Below are 14,931 nucleotides of genomic sequence, written 5' to 3'. Positions count from 1 at the left end.
ACATTGGATTACGTCTAAAGTAAACTCATAAAAAAAAATCATTAGTTCGACATTTGATAACAATAGAAACTAGAGATAATAGTGAAAATTTTATAGTTTTATTGGCAAAAAATTAAAATAAAAAGGAAAAAAAAGGAAAAAGAATGAAAAAAATAATTTTAAAAGTCATTCTGAGTATAAGCATATTAAATAAGGGAATTTTATTAAAATATTTAAGGGTAGTATTGTCATTTTAAATGATAAGGGAGGTATGCATAATTTTTCAAACTTTGGAGAGCTCAGTGAAATTGTCAGAAATATCAGGGGAGGTTTCTGAAATTATCCCTAATTTCTACATTCTCTCTTGAAAGCTTCCAGGTAACTGCAGTTCTGCCTCTGCAGTACTATTTTAGCTTTATTTCAGTAGTCAAATGGTATCAACATGCACGGTCTGGACTCCAATATTTAATCAAACAAAATAAAACTTGCAGGTGGTGATGAAAAGGTAGCAACTAGCACAGGAACAAACCAGTTGACTGACTTCTGAATCAAATCCATACTTCTTAGAGACAAGTTTCTCAATCTGTTGTTCTTCATTCCCCATCCGAGACAGCAAGTGAAGGTAAAGAAAAATTAAGTCTGAACTCTGTTTCATATGGTTTTGGAAATTTTAGGATTATTCAGCTTGATTTCCCTTGTCCTAATGCTATTTTTCTTGCACTTTGGATTGCAGGAGAAAAAGGATAATCCATAACGTCAAAAGAAAATGGCATTTCTGAGAATAATGGGTACTTCTTTTCATCTTAGATTCATCAAAAACCTTAGTACTTGTTTGACTTCCTCTGTTTCGAAAATTAGTCCTTTTCTGCGAAAATACTAATTCTGATTCCTTTCTGTGTGGAGCAGTTCTGATATGGGCTGATATGTTGGCAACATATGTAACGTGGATTATGCAGAAATACTTATCAGATGTTTGGAAAATTGGATTTACTCATGCTGCTGGAATAATGAATGTGTACAATGGCCTTGCTAAATGTGTCCCTCTATTTCTTTTCTCATTTGTTGATTGTGGAGTGGATAATTTCTGGATACTGCTTTTCTCAAGTATTGCTTTTTCTACTGTAAGATCTTCTGCTGGCAAGTTCTTTATCAGTTCTTCCTCCCTTCCTTTAATTCAGAGAAAATACTTAGTGTGTTACCTGATTATTGAAAGTGGAGTTTTTACTTTGAGTTTAATTGGACTTTGTTGAATTAAAAATTCACTCAAAATGAACAGGGCTTGGGGTTTCTGTCAATGTCTACACCACCAGTTTTGCATAAGGCAACACATACCTGTAATGAATACCAGCCTAATTGTATTGGTCACACACAAAAAGCCCTTTTTTACTCAGGTCTGGCGTTGGTCGCTGTTGGAATAAGTGGGCATATTGTTTCATTAGTTACATTTGCATTGGATCAACTGGAAAGGAGGTCAGTCCCAGTTCATGATACTACTTCTGACAGGCGACGAAATAATATGGGATTGGTAATTCAGCTCGCTCGTATGAGGAGGAACAAAGGCAAAAATGATGTTAATTTCATGAAAGAATACGAAGACCCACCACCACCACCACCAGTTGCTGAAAACAGAAGGCAGCAGCCTAATGACACACTCGAAGAGGATTTGTTGAAACTTCAATTTCAACCATTGGAGGCAATGTTGGAACTTGTTAACAGGCAGAAAGAAAGAAATGGAGGCAGCATATCAGACTTGAGAATATTGGGCTTTATTTTCGTGCTCATTGTTTCAGTTGGTGTACTTATTGGTCTTCCATATGTAAAACCGTGGAAACTCCGCTTTGGAATTCCAGCAATTTGTACCTTGGTGGCAACACTTGTATTCTCGCTGTGTTTTTGTGGATACAAGGACAGTAAACTCAGGTTTGTTCTACACACTCTTCATGTTTTGCCCTTTCTGTCTTTCGTTTGGTTGACCTATTGGCGCCAGAGAAACAAGTTCTTTACAAGACAACAATACTCTGTCATACAAATTAACTCTACAAGCATCATACAATCAGTTTGCTCAAAAGATTGATATAATCTAGATGCCATCTCACTATGAACAGGTGTTTAGTGTTAGTTCTTCACTTTTTAGCTCATCCACACATGATTCAAATTGACAATTTTAAGCTGCAATTGACAAGTTTGTGAAAATTAGATGTACATGGTATGCTAATGAGCCTAAACAAGGAGCAAACTATTGTTTTGCGTGTGGTTTAATATCTTTAATGAGTCTGAAATTGTGTTCAAACATGGATTGATTGAGATTTGAGCTGAGTATTAACAAGCTCTTATTAAGCCAAGCTCAAGAAGCTTGATTTACCATATGCAAATTTCAAGTTTCATCTCATCAAGCCAAGCTTGAAACTAGCTTAAAACATTAACCAACACTAACTCTTGATCTGGCTTTGTTTAATTAAGTGAAAATGACTTTTAAGTCAAGTGAGCTCTTATCGAGCCAGGCAAACTCCATTGTGGTCTTATATAGCTCGGTTCATCTTTCAGCCTTAGTGTCATATTGTCAATGCCTATATGCTCCGGGTTTGACTGCTCCAAACGTAAATGTATTTCTTTGTTTTAAATTAACAGATAATGAATCAGCTGATCCTGGCCTGGTACTGCTTGCTGTTGTCTACTTTCATTCTTTTGTTTCTTTCCTTAGGTACTCTGACAGGGCTGTCATCAGATTAAGGACTCACAGAAAAGAGAGACAAGTCCTAATTCGCATGCTTCCAATTTGGTTCACCTGCATAATTTGTGGTGTAGTAACAGCCATTGGAAACACATACTTTGTGGAGCAAGCAAACCACATGAATTACAAGGTTGGAATACTAAAGTTCCCTGATTCAATCCTTCTGTTACTGTATGGAACAGCAAAGACAGTTTTTAAAAGGGTGTATGACCGTATCTCAAACTGGTTAGGAGAAGCCAGCCAAAAAAAGTATGCACCCGCATTTGGCATTGCGTTAGCTACAATATTCTCAGCATCCTGCTGCATTGTTGCTTCCATCATTGAAACTCGAAGGATACATGTGATCAGAAGTCATGGTTTAGTTGACAAACCTGATGAGGATATTCCAATGACTGTTTTTTGGCTTGTTCCACAATTTGTTCTTCTTGGTGGACTAGACGCGTTTTATGAGAACAGTGTTGCTCCATTCTTAAATGATCAGAGTCCTCCATCGATGAAAAAGTACCTTGTCTACCTCAATCCTGGATTATCCGGTCTGGGAGCCATTGGAAGTGTTTTATCAGTTTATGTGGTGGGTGAAATTAGCAAGAAAGGGGGAAAAAAGAGTTGGTTCCAGCATGACTTGAATCAGAGTCGGTTGGATCACTATTATTGGGTACTTGCTGGCCTGAGCGGTGCAATTCTCATTTGGTTTTTCTTGACAGCAATATGCATCCCTTTCCCTTACAGGGATCCAGTTTCAAGTGATACACAAGAGACAACCGACAATCAGGACAAAAATGTGGACCAGATGAATAAAAATGATGAATTCATCAATTCTCTTATAAAGGAAAATCAAGACATCTTATGAGGATTGAACATTCAGGAATCAGGCCAGGCTCGAGAGTTTCTCAAACTGGGGGAATAGAAGTCTCTGCCATTCAAGTTTCAGAGTTCTTGTATAAATCGTGATAGAAGATTTAGATACCACAGCATTCTTGTCCATATTTTGCATTTTAAGGTTCAAACGAGCCAGTTCTTTGGTGTTGTTTCATCTCATTCTTTGAATGCTAAAGGGCCCGAATCTGAACTAGTGTTTCTTTCTTGTTTTACATCAAGAAAGTTGGAGGCAGTATGAGGCTCAGAATTGCTTGCCTTCTCCATTGGTCTGATCAGTTTTTGTATGGCTGTTTCAATATCTTTCAGTCTTAGCCTGCTTTTGTATAAAGCTTGTGCCTTTTCTTTTATCATTCATATAATCAAATCAAATAGAGGAAAGGAATGTGACTTCATACATGTAACAACCAGCATCATGAATTGAATTGGATATTGTCCCATAATGTAGTTTTCTTCAACCTTATATTGATTACTCTTAAAGTAAGTTTTTTTTTTTGTTTTTCTATCTCTACTAATTGCTTATATGGTAAATTCTTTGTACCTTTTTCAAGTGTAATCAGTCAATAAATTACTTTACCTTGTATCATTTATTTCTCCTCCACCTTCACTTTTTTTTTGTTTTAATTATTTGAGTAAGATGAAAGAGTATATTTACAGCTTTGATTCACTTCACATAGAGCTTTAACAGGGGGGGGGAAAAAAAACTACTACTGTAAGTTGAGAGTTGCACAAGTTCAACCACATGGGCGCAAATAAGAGTTGCACAATAAGAACTTAGGACTAGACCCAAAAAAAAAAAAAATAGGACTAGACCCAAAAAAAAAAAAAAAATATATATATATATATATATATATATATATTGGCATATGAAGCCAACTAAGCTAGCCAGCTAAGAAGGTAGAAATTTGCTTGATTATATTTCTAGGTTTCTGTCATCTTATTTTTCTTGGACAAACTGCATGTTATATAATTACTTTTCAGACACAAAAAAAACTCCAAGTTGATTATCAAACAACTACGCTAATCATAGTTAGAACCTTAGTTATCACTTGTCTTCTACCCCTTGCTTATGTGCATATTTTGGAGAGCAACCAATTTGGTAGGATTAATTGTTAAATATTAGATTTTTCACACTCAATATGTTCTAGATTGGCATCAGATGATATATATATAATACAAGTATCTAACGGTTCACATTAACAGAATGCAAATACACATAAATACGTCTGCAATGGAATATTCAAGGTCAAAATGAGAAGAAATCTAAAACTAAAAATTGGCTGAAACATATATATTAGGGGTAGGCTGGACTTGTAGGATAAACCTGCTCCAGTTTTTATCTACCTCTGGCGTATTTCAACTCATTTATTAGTAATTTGAGAAGTAATTGGAGTTTTAGTCCCTTACATTTTGTGACTGTCCCATTTTACTTCATCATTGTTTAATTTCTTACAAAAAAATATTCAAGGAGTTCTCCTCATCCTAGCTAGTGGTGTCTCAGATTGGAAGTATGGGACTCAAGTATTGGGTTTATAACCAACTCAGGCCAGCAGAGTGGCCTGAATTGACCAGTAAGTCTCTTTTTGAGTGTAGGTCGAGAGATCAAATTTCCTGACTTGCATTTTTACCCCCCAAGCTCACTCTAGGGATTCATTTCATAAAGTTTTAAAATAGAAGAGAGATCATAGATGCCAATTGAATTAGCTTACAAAACTAGTCTGCAGCTAGAAGGTGCCAATTTGCTTCATTATAGTTTCCAGGTCCTGTAGCTTCTGTTATCATATGTACGAGGAATAAGTCATAGTTAACCGTTAAATGGCTAAACTAAACATATCATTATCAGAGTGGTGGTTACCACTTACCACTCACTTGTCTTTTACCTCGAATTTCTTAGTCTTGCGCACTAATCAGATTTTCTACGAGCATGTTAATGGAAAAATGTGGATCTTTCACACTCAAATGTATGTGCTAGATTGGCATCACATGAAGCATAATAATGTTAATCTTCTTACTAACGTAATGCAAATTTATAAAGTATGCATGCAATAAAGAATTGGATGTAAACACGAGAACAAAACATAATTAATAATTTGGTAAACTTTTAATGTCCAATTTTTTGCTAGAACTGCTAATTTTTTTTACTCTTTTTTTTTTTTTTTGGGTTGATCAAATAGGCAACAATTAATTTTTTTCAAAGTATGGGCATCTCGGGGGTTTAACCTTTTATTTCATGTGATTGTCACAATTAGCTGTGACTGTATTTGAATTTTCTCAAACTACAATTGGATCGAGAGATTTGACAAAAGATTTAAAATATTTTTAAATTCTTCTAAATTGTTTGGATTACTTGAGAGACCGATAGTTGGACTTGTCATCCATTAATTATCTAAAAATACCTAAGCATTAAATTAGTTAGTAGATTACAAATCCAAATACCTCTCAAATCAGTCGTACGAGCTAAAAGGATTTCAAAATATATTTCAAATCATTCGTCAAATCTCTCAAACCAAATACAACCACATGATCTTGAAATACATTTTCAGTCTTTTGAATATGCGGACGATTGTAAGACTTTCAAAAGGAGTGAATAGTGATCCCAACTTGTTATCGATTTATATTTCTAAACAAATGTGATTACAGATGCCAGAGACTATGCGTACATCTGTTCTTTCTTCATTTAAAGAAGAATTTCATATTGATATTTCTTTTTATTATAATAGTTCTTTTGAAAATAGGCTGTTATTCTGATTTTCACACATGTGGCAAGTGTGTACATGTTCTTCAACTTTTGCCCTTATTAAAGACAGTAAAGAAGAGGGATGACAGGGACTTGTCTTTTTGTTGTTTTCTAATATTCAGAAGATAATACAAAATAAGTCATAAGAATTGCCAAATATTTTGATCTTACAAACTCTTTAAACATTTTTTTAATTGGTGTTCATACGAGACACCAAACCTTCAACATCTGATTTTTACGTTGTTGCCATTGAAAGTTAGCAAGCACTTTTATGTTTGCTTTTTTCCTTGCTTTTTTTCAAGTTTTTTTTTTTTTTTTGTTCCTTAAGTTGGATTTGGCCCTTAATTATCTTGTTTGTATGCAAGGAAAATTTTGAAATAAAAACACTTAAAAAAATTTCTGTGATTTTTATGCGATAATTATCAGAAGGGCTTAACTAGTTGTTATATAGTGATGGGACCAGTAGTGGTACTAGACATTAAGGTTTGAAGGGGCAAGATCATTAAAGATGTGCATTGAAGAAGGTATTCTTATACATTTTAAAAATTTTGGGGGTAAACTCTAATATTTACATGGAAAATGTTAAAGTTTTTAAGAAAGTGTTGAAGGATCTATTAAAGTTTGGGGCAAAATCTAATTTCTATTAAAATATAAGTACAAGGTTTGATTAAGATAAATAGCTATAAAAGAATTTTTCAAATTTTGAGGGGGCAGCAGGCCCTCCCCATCCCCCACTAGATCCCTGAGGCCTTATCTATACAAATGGAAGCAAGAATCATATAGATTTGATGGTTAGAATATTTTTGGGCAAGCATCAATCTTGATGGGGCGAAGGGTCACTGGAGGGGGCCCCGAAGGGGGCAAAGGGTGAAACTTGCCTCTGATTCTAGATCGATGAATGGCCTGAAGAAGTGCAAAAACAGAGAGCAACAAGTCATGGATGTGATCAGTGAACTACCTGATGATATGATATTCTTCGTTGAATTATATCTTTTCTGCCGCTTAAAGCTGCACCGAGAATAAGTGCTCTGTTAAAAAGTTGGACAGATTTGTGGACGCCAGAGCTGCATGATTTTGATGCGTCCAAAGCGTTAGACAAGATGGCAGGAATACAAGCCATATCAGTGAAAGAGCATAGCAAATTTGCAAAAGAGAAAGGCTCAAGTATATTAAGCTGGTGAACAATGTGCTGCTGTATATCGCACAAATCCTTGACATTGCTTGATGAATTCAGGGTTTGTTTTGATTTGGACAGACATTCCCATGAACATTCACCAGTGGCTTCAGTATGCCTTTGCATGGCGAGTTGAATGGCTAGAATTGGACTTGTTAGAGTTTGACGAGCTGTTTCGTTATTACTTTAACGCGTATACTTTTTCACTTGACTCCATTGGCCTGAGCGGTCATGCTGGTGAATCTGTTGATTTCAATTCCCTCAGAACCCTGAGTTTGATGGGCGTGAAATGTGTCCGGCAAAATTCTTGAAATTCTTCTTGCACAAACTACCCATTGCTTGTGTGACTAGTAGTGCATGGCTGTTACGATTTGATAAATCTTCAAGTCTCAGGTCCATCTCTTGCAATGTTGCAACATCTGGAGATAGTTTATTGTACCAAATTAAAATCGGTCATTTTCTGGGATACAAATCTAGTCTCACTGCAATTACTCAAGCGCACTCTCTAGTCTCCAGTGCTTGATAATGATGCCCCCGGGCTATATGTTTCCGCCAGATGGACCAAGTACTTATATTCACGTACTATTCACACGCGGTCCCTTTTTTTTTTTTTTTGTCGATATAGGGTTGTCCGGATCAATCCTTACGGGGCCCGACTAATCCCCTGCGCCCGGACCCGGCGCCCCAACCTGGCCCGAACACGTTAAGTGCGCGGAGGAATCCAGCGTAACGGAAACTCGAACTTGTGATCTCAAGGGTCACTCGTGAGAGGCGCTACTGCTGAACCATTCACGCGGGGCCTATTCACACGGGTCCTTGTCTCAAAATTATAGACATTATTTCGTCCGTACAACTTGAAATTAAACAGTGTTGGCCCATTTTAGGCCATTTATTTTTTGAGACAACCGTTCCTGTCCTTTATCCTGTGCTCTTTAACTACTTACATTGTACCCCATAATCATGTTAATTTACATTTCCACTTGCATTGACCTGGATGAATGTCTTGTCAACCTCACAGTAGTACTACATATTTTACAGCATGCAAATTTGTGGGAAAGGTGAGCATTTGCTTCCCGATAAAGGGTGAAATCCCTGGTCTATTATCACTAATTTCAATTAGAAGCAGTCAAATCAGGCTCAAGTCATTTTGAAAATCATTGGGAAAATTGAGCATATTTCCCTGATGGAAGGTAAAATCCGAGGACTAAATCACTCAATTTGAACTTAGAAAATTGTCCAAGTCTTCATGTTCAATCCTCAGACATCTGCGTGCGACCTTTTAGATTGTTGCTGGACCCATAGGCCATTGATTAATCAATATGTAAAGCAGGTTTCCCTAGGCAGCCCGAATTCAAGCTTATACAGCTGCAAATGACCGTGAAATTGATATGGGCAGCAAACAGTCTCGAAAGGCCGAAATCTGTGTTGGATGATTTGAGCTTTGATTGTTGGGCATCTCAGAAACCCACAACGGCATCAGTCAGGGGAACCTATAAGTAACACATTTTGAATGAATAGATTGTAACATTTCATTTGGGATTAGCTCACTGATCCAGCCATAAGTTTTTGGGAGTCTTTCGAGATTCTACTTGGCAAAAAATAATTTGATGCATAATCTTTTCAATTAACCAAAAAAGAATTTGATCATATCATGTCTTTCTTAAAACATCGCAAGTTTTTGCCAATTGCTGGAGTTGGGAATATTATGGTCGTCAAAGTGATCTAGAAAATGCAGTTGCCCTTGAGAAGATGGTAATTGATCATCGTGATCAGCCGTTGAACTTACCTTGGCATCATCCTCAAAGAGTATTGGCAAATTGAGATGGAACAAGATGCCAAACTTCATGCAAATTGCAGGCAGATTTTGTGGAATTCACGCCTTTGTGAGACAAGGATGCATCGATTATTGTTTAAAAAAGTGCCTCTTATTTAAGATGGAAAAACAAAAAATGTTTGTGCTTTTTAACCACTTACATTATACACCTTAAACATTTTAAATTTACAATTTCCATATGCACTAATCCGGATGAAAGCCAACCACATAGGTAGTAGGTACCTTGTAGCTTAAGGGTTGTGCCATAGCACTCCCTTGATCTAGTTGGGTCTGTATACCCACTAGCCCATATCACAGCCTCCTTAGGCTCTCCCTCCCCCTAGATTAGGATAGAATAGGTTATACAAATGTATCGTTGCTAACAAAAAAAAAAAAAATAATAATGGACAAAATTTCACAAACCAATTTCAAAATTAAGCCTCAAAATTATTGGGAAAAGTGAGCATATGTTCCCTGATAAAGGGTAAAACCCCGGCACCAAATCACTAAATTTCAGTTAGAAAACGGTCAAATCTGCATGGTGAATGGTCAACCAGACCACTAAATGTGACTGCCAAGATTATTATCAATGTATCCGATCTGAAAATTGATTGCCCGCATCCAAGAATTCTGTTTATTTTTTTTTTTCTCGTTTATTATTTTGGATGAAGAAAGTTTAGGGAAAAGAAAAAATCACTACATTAAAAGATAGAAGATGTTAAAAGCGCATTGTTCACTTGCTTACACGAATGAATTCATAGGAATCACGTATTCATGGGAAGCTACTAGTAACAAAATTCCAATACGAGCCTCCTCTGTAGTAAGAATATAGAGATTTTATTTATTGAATCGTTTTGGTTATTTTTCCTTTTGAATCTCTCTCTCTCTCTCTGGATAAATGAGAGGTTTTAAATTCATAATTTCTTATTTACAATTCTTTCCATTTTACCGCTCAACCTAATCCTCCCCTTTGAATTTAACCATATTATTGTAATGTGTCAGAATTTCCATAACTTGACAAGATGAACTCTGAAAATGCTTCTGACACTCTTAATCTCGATTATATTTAACAATTTTCCAAATATATCTACATATCTATGATAGGATCTCGCCCAATAATTAGGAACGGGTTTTGTTAAAACATGTTAGGGTACAGCTAACTCATGAATTTGGTAGCCCTTTGGCGTTTGCGTTGTCTCCTTATATATTTTTTTTTTGTCAGCAACGGTAGATTTGCCTTGTCTCCTTATTTGCTCCTTAGAAAGGTACATGGAGCCTCTTTTCAATCTGAGTGGTAGTTCTCGAGAAGACCGTGCACATGGCTTGGGGGTTAATTTTATGATAAGAATAGCTTTTGTATAATCTATTTAGTGAACCAAAGGAGGCCTTTCTTATATCATGTTAAAGAGGATCGTTTACTTCATTTTAAGTTGACTGACCAAGATTAAGAATCCTTACTGGCAAAAAACGTGCCACAATTCTGCTACCTTAAATAATTGGAGTATATTTTTGGCTAGTAGTATCTCCTCTCCTTGACCAAAACGCTTGTTATTTTATTCTGTCCACACCTAAAAATTTCTTCGTTTACACTTCAACCAATTATATAAAATTAGATCATCACGTGGCCCCAGTAGACTTCGAAAGGGCACTTTCTTTGTTTTTAGGAATTCAAACTTTCTATTGGAGAAAAGTCAGCATACTTGTACAACTTCCACAAATGGAACTTATATATGTCTTTTTCCATCAACTAAGAACGAAAAAAGAAAATAAATAAAAGAAAGAAATACCCGTGTTAGAAAATTTATCTGGGGAGGTACAACTGTGTCATGCCTTTTCTTTTCAAGTGTAAGTATTGGAGTTTGAACTCGAGATTTCTCGCCTATATCTCTTCCTCTCAAACTATTCAATCTATTCCTCTCTCCTCCACCATGTCCGGCGACAATAGGTCTAAAAGAAACAACTCGTGTATTTAAAGATGGCAATTTCACTTGAGATAAAGTAAGTTATCTTGTCAATAAGACATGAAATAAAATAATAGTAATATTGTTTCAATTATTGCCATATTTTATGCATGGAGACCTTCACAAATTGAACAGATTTTTACAAAAAGAATGATTAGTGGACATTGCTCCAATTTGTCAATTAAATTAAGAGTTCACATCATGATTAACAAGGTTATCTACCATCTTTCATGACATGGATTTACTTTCTAGTGGTTGCCGAGGCTCATTAATATAACTTGTACTTCATTAATGATTGAAACGTTAAGTAAAACCAGCAGTACAATTCGGTGAGAAGAAAGAAACTTAATTAAAACAGATGGTTAAATGAAGCTAATGCAATGAATTAAAACAGCTGGGAATTCCCTCACGTTTGATTTATGGCCTAATCCAGACAATTGAACTGATGTATATGGATATTATTATCGTCAAGATTACTAAGGCTTTTGAAATCAGAATTTCATCAAGTTTTTTTTTTTTTTTTAAACAGTGCTCTCTCTTTAGTCATAAAAACTTATTTTAAGTTTTGGCTTCTTAAGTTAACTGAAATTGGACTGACATTCCACCCCCATACACGGGGTTTGTCCAAAAAAATTTTAAAAAAATAGATAATTGAGATTGGTCAATAGAGTATTAAGCAAACAAATGTATTGCTTAATCTAAAATCATACATACAAAAAAAGGAAGTGAAAACCTCACTGAAGTAGCCTCAAGAAAAGAAGATTTTATTAGAGGGACACCAGAATTTTTTCTTCATTGTCAATTTTTTAATATGGTAATTGACTTGAGATTTCAAATTCCATCAAGTTTTTCAAAGAGGCCCATTTCCGAGAAAGCAGAGAGTTTCCTTATGCAGCCTAATGATGGCACTTGAGGACAGAAATTTCCACGATTGGCCAAGTGTAAATGCAGAAATTTTGCAGGTGTGGACGGATTAGAACAACGTGTAATTTGGTCAAGGAGACGAGATACGACTTGCCAAAGAACAAGTTTGGCTACTTCAGTCCTGAGTTAAGGCTACTTCAGTCCTGAGTTAACCACCAGCCTTTGGCAATACATTAAGGCTTGGTGCCACAATTAAATGTGGCCTTGTTTAAAAAATTCAGGTGAGTGCGTTCTGCACCTATTTGGTCCGATAGTAATTCAGTTTCTTCCGAGTTACTCTAGAATATCTTCAGGCCCTACCCCTCGCCATAGTGTAGGAAGCTATCGTATCGACAAAAAAAAAAAAAAAAAAAACTTCAGTACTGAGTTTCTGACTTCATTTCTCATATGGTTCTAGTTTAGACGAAATGGTTATTTGATCAATACTCTAGCTACCAATCCAAAGTGATTTAGAAGCCAAAACATAAAATAGATTTTTAAGAGAAAGCACTAAGGTTAGAAAAACCTGGATGAAAATTTTTGGACCAGGAGAAAGGGAATGCGAAAACAAAGAAATATTATACATCAATTTAATTAACAGGATTAGGCAATAATGCAGTAAAAGAATCAGATAATTCAAACTTGAGGGAATTCCCAGCTGTTTTAATGCATTGCATTGGATCCATTTAACCATCTGTTTAATCAAATTTCATTCCACTCACTCAATTGCACAGCTGGCTTAATTGCTCAATTACACAAGCAAGATTATACAAAGAATCAGTTTTGACGTTTAAATAACGAATGAAGTACGATCATGATCCTTGGCAACCAATACAAATTAATTAATCCATGTGATGAAAGATGGTAGATAACCTCGTTAATCATGGTGTGAACTCTTAATTTAATTAGCAAATTGGATCAACGTCCGCTAATCATTCTTTTGCAAAAACTTGTTCTACTGGTGAAGGTCTCACCCACAAAATATTGTGATGATTGAAACAGTATTATTATTTTATTGCACGTTTTATTGGTAAGTGACAGGTGCCGAACCTGTGCAATAATAAATACCTACTCGAGAAAAATACAGATTTTGTATATAGCGGTGAGTAGGGTCGAATCCACAGGGACTGGGGATAATTCGTTTCTTCTAGAATCCAAAGTATGGGGGGTTTTGGATTAAATGCTAACTAAATAAATTAACTGCAGAAAATAATTGATTAAGAGAAATAATTAAGGGAAAACTCTAGCCAAGGGTACACTTCAGAAATGGTTCAGGCACTGATCATTGATTCACAGATAATTCCACATTTATTAATAGATTAGTTATAGTTGTCATGCACGCGATAAACAACCAACCCTTCCTTAATTTCTCGATAGCTAAGGTACGACCGTTAGCTATTTCTCTAACCCAAAAACAACCCTAGGTACGACCGTAGTATTTAATTTCTAGATTGCATTAATAATTAGAAAGGCCCAATCCTAACTAACAAACACGCTACGAGGGTTTGTTTAAACTAGATCGTATGCTCCCCTGACATAAACCCAATTACGCCAGTTGCTACTAAGATAGAGATAACGAACAATTACGGATTCAATTATCCCTATTTAGCAAAATAGCCTATGTGAATAATTAAATATTGCGCATCTATTCAATCACTCACACGAGCTATAGCAATTAAAAGCAGGAAACATATAAATACCAATAAATTAAGGAAGCAATTAAAATAAATTAGATCTCACAGTAATTGTTGAACCAAGTCTTCAGTTGTCCCCTTGACTAGAATTAAGAGGTTAGTCCTCCATTAATGGAGAACAACCATGCGAAAGAGCTAAGAAAAGAAAACTAAAACTATGCTAAAAACTGTCTCCGTAGCCTTTCTTACAATTGTCTTTTTATAGCCAAAAGGAAGATGATCCAAGCTATCCATCCAGTGGTCCCCACAAATAAGGAACAAAAACAACTCTCAAAGCTTCCTACGTTTCTTTCCTTCCAAAGTCCAATGACTAATGCTTTTCTGTGGTCCCCGCCGCAGATTCCAAATCAAAGTACAAAAGGCAAGGCCTCTTGATGTCTCCTCCTCTTTTTCGTCTTTCATTGCTCTTAGGACTCTTAAGTACTCAAGACACTTCTAATTAGCAGAAGAAATGCAGTCCGCGTATATCACCATGTGGGCCAAGTCTGTGGCTTATTTGAAGTCTCAATTATCTCCAAAAGTCCCTCCTTTTTTGTAGTTTTCTGCTTCAATCCCTGAAATTGGGTCCAATACCAAATATAAGTAAATATTAATAATTAAAACAATATTTGGCAAGGATAAAAAGGAAAATTAACAATAAAATTGCTAACAATTAACACCCTATCAATTCCCCCCACACCTAAATCATGCTTGCCCTCAAGCATAAGAACAGCAATTGAACACCAAAATTTTGACAATGGCTATTGCTCTAACTATCATATTGCCAAGATACCCAGAAAAACATATATCAAGCATCACAGTTAAGATCCAAGAAAAAACCACTCCGGTTAGCTTCTCAACCACCAACTCCTCCAATTTAAAGCAAACTAATCTAAGAAAAAGGAATGGTTGCTCACATTTATCAGCAAATGGTCCAACTATTAACCAAAATCTCGACATTAAGATCACAAACCGGCAAGCTGACTTATTCACATACTAATACAATCTTTATTTTTTTTCATTTTTTTCATTTTTTTTTTTTGAGTAACAAAAGACTTAGTCTATAGCCCTTAGAGCCTTTTGA

The 14,931-nt window shown here is 35.7% G+C and overlaps 1 protein-coding gene across 1 annotated transcript; it reads left to right on the top strand.

Annotated features, from left to right (window-relative positions):
- Positions 1 to 435: 435 nt before the first annotated feature.
- LOC113751190 (protein NRT1/ PTR FAMILY 5.5-like) lies at positions 436 to 4,047 on the top strand. Its single transcript, XM_027295102.1, has 5 exons — positions 436 to 601; positions 713 to 767; positions 886 to 1,100; positions 1,256 to 1,899; positions 2,681 to 4,047. Exons 2-5 carry the CDS (start codon positions 746 to 748, stop codon positions 3,558 to 3,560), a joined length of 1,761 nt encoding a protein of 586 aa, XP_027150903.1. The 5' UTR covers positions 436 to 601; positions 713 to 745; the 3' UTR covers positions 3,561 to 4,047.
- The last annotated feature ends 10,884 nt before the right edge of the window (positions 4,048 to 14,931 follow it).

The sequence above is a fragment of the Coffea eugenioides genome, chromosome 11, assembly GCF_003713205.1.
Source record: "Coffea eugenioides isolate CCC68of chromosome 11, Ceug_1.0, whole genome shotgun sequence".
In the NCBI taxonomy this organism is placed as follows: domain Eukaryota; kingdom Viridiplantae; phylum Streptophyta; class Magnoliopsida; order Gentianales; family Rubiaceae; genus Coffea; species Coffea eugenioides.
This window is presented reverse-complemented; position numbering and strand designations above follow the sequence as displayed.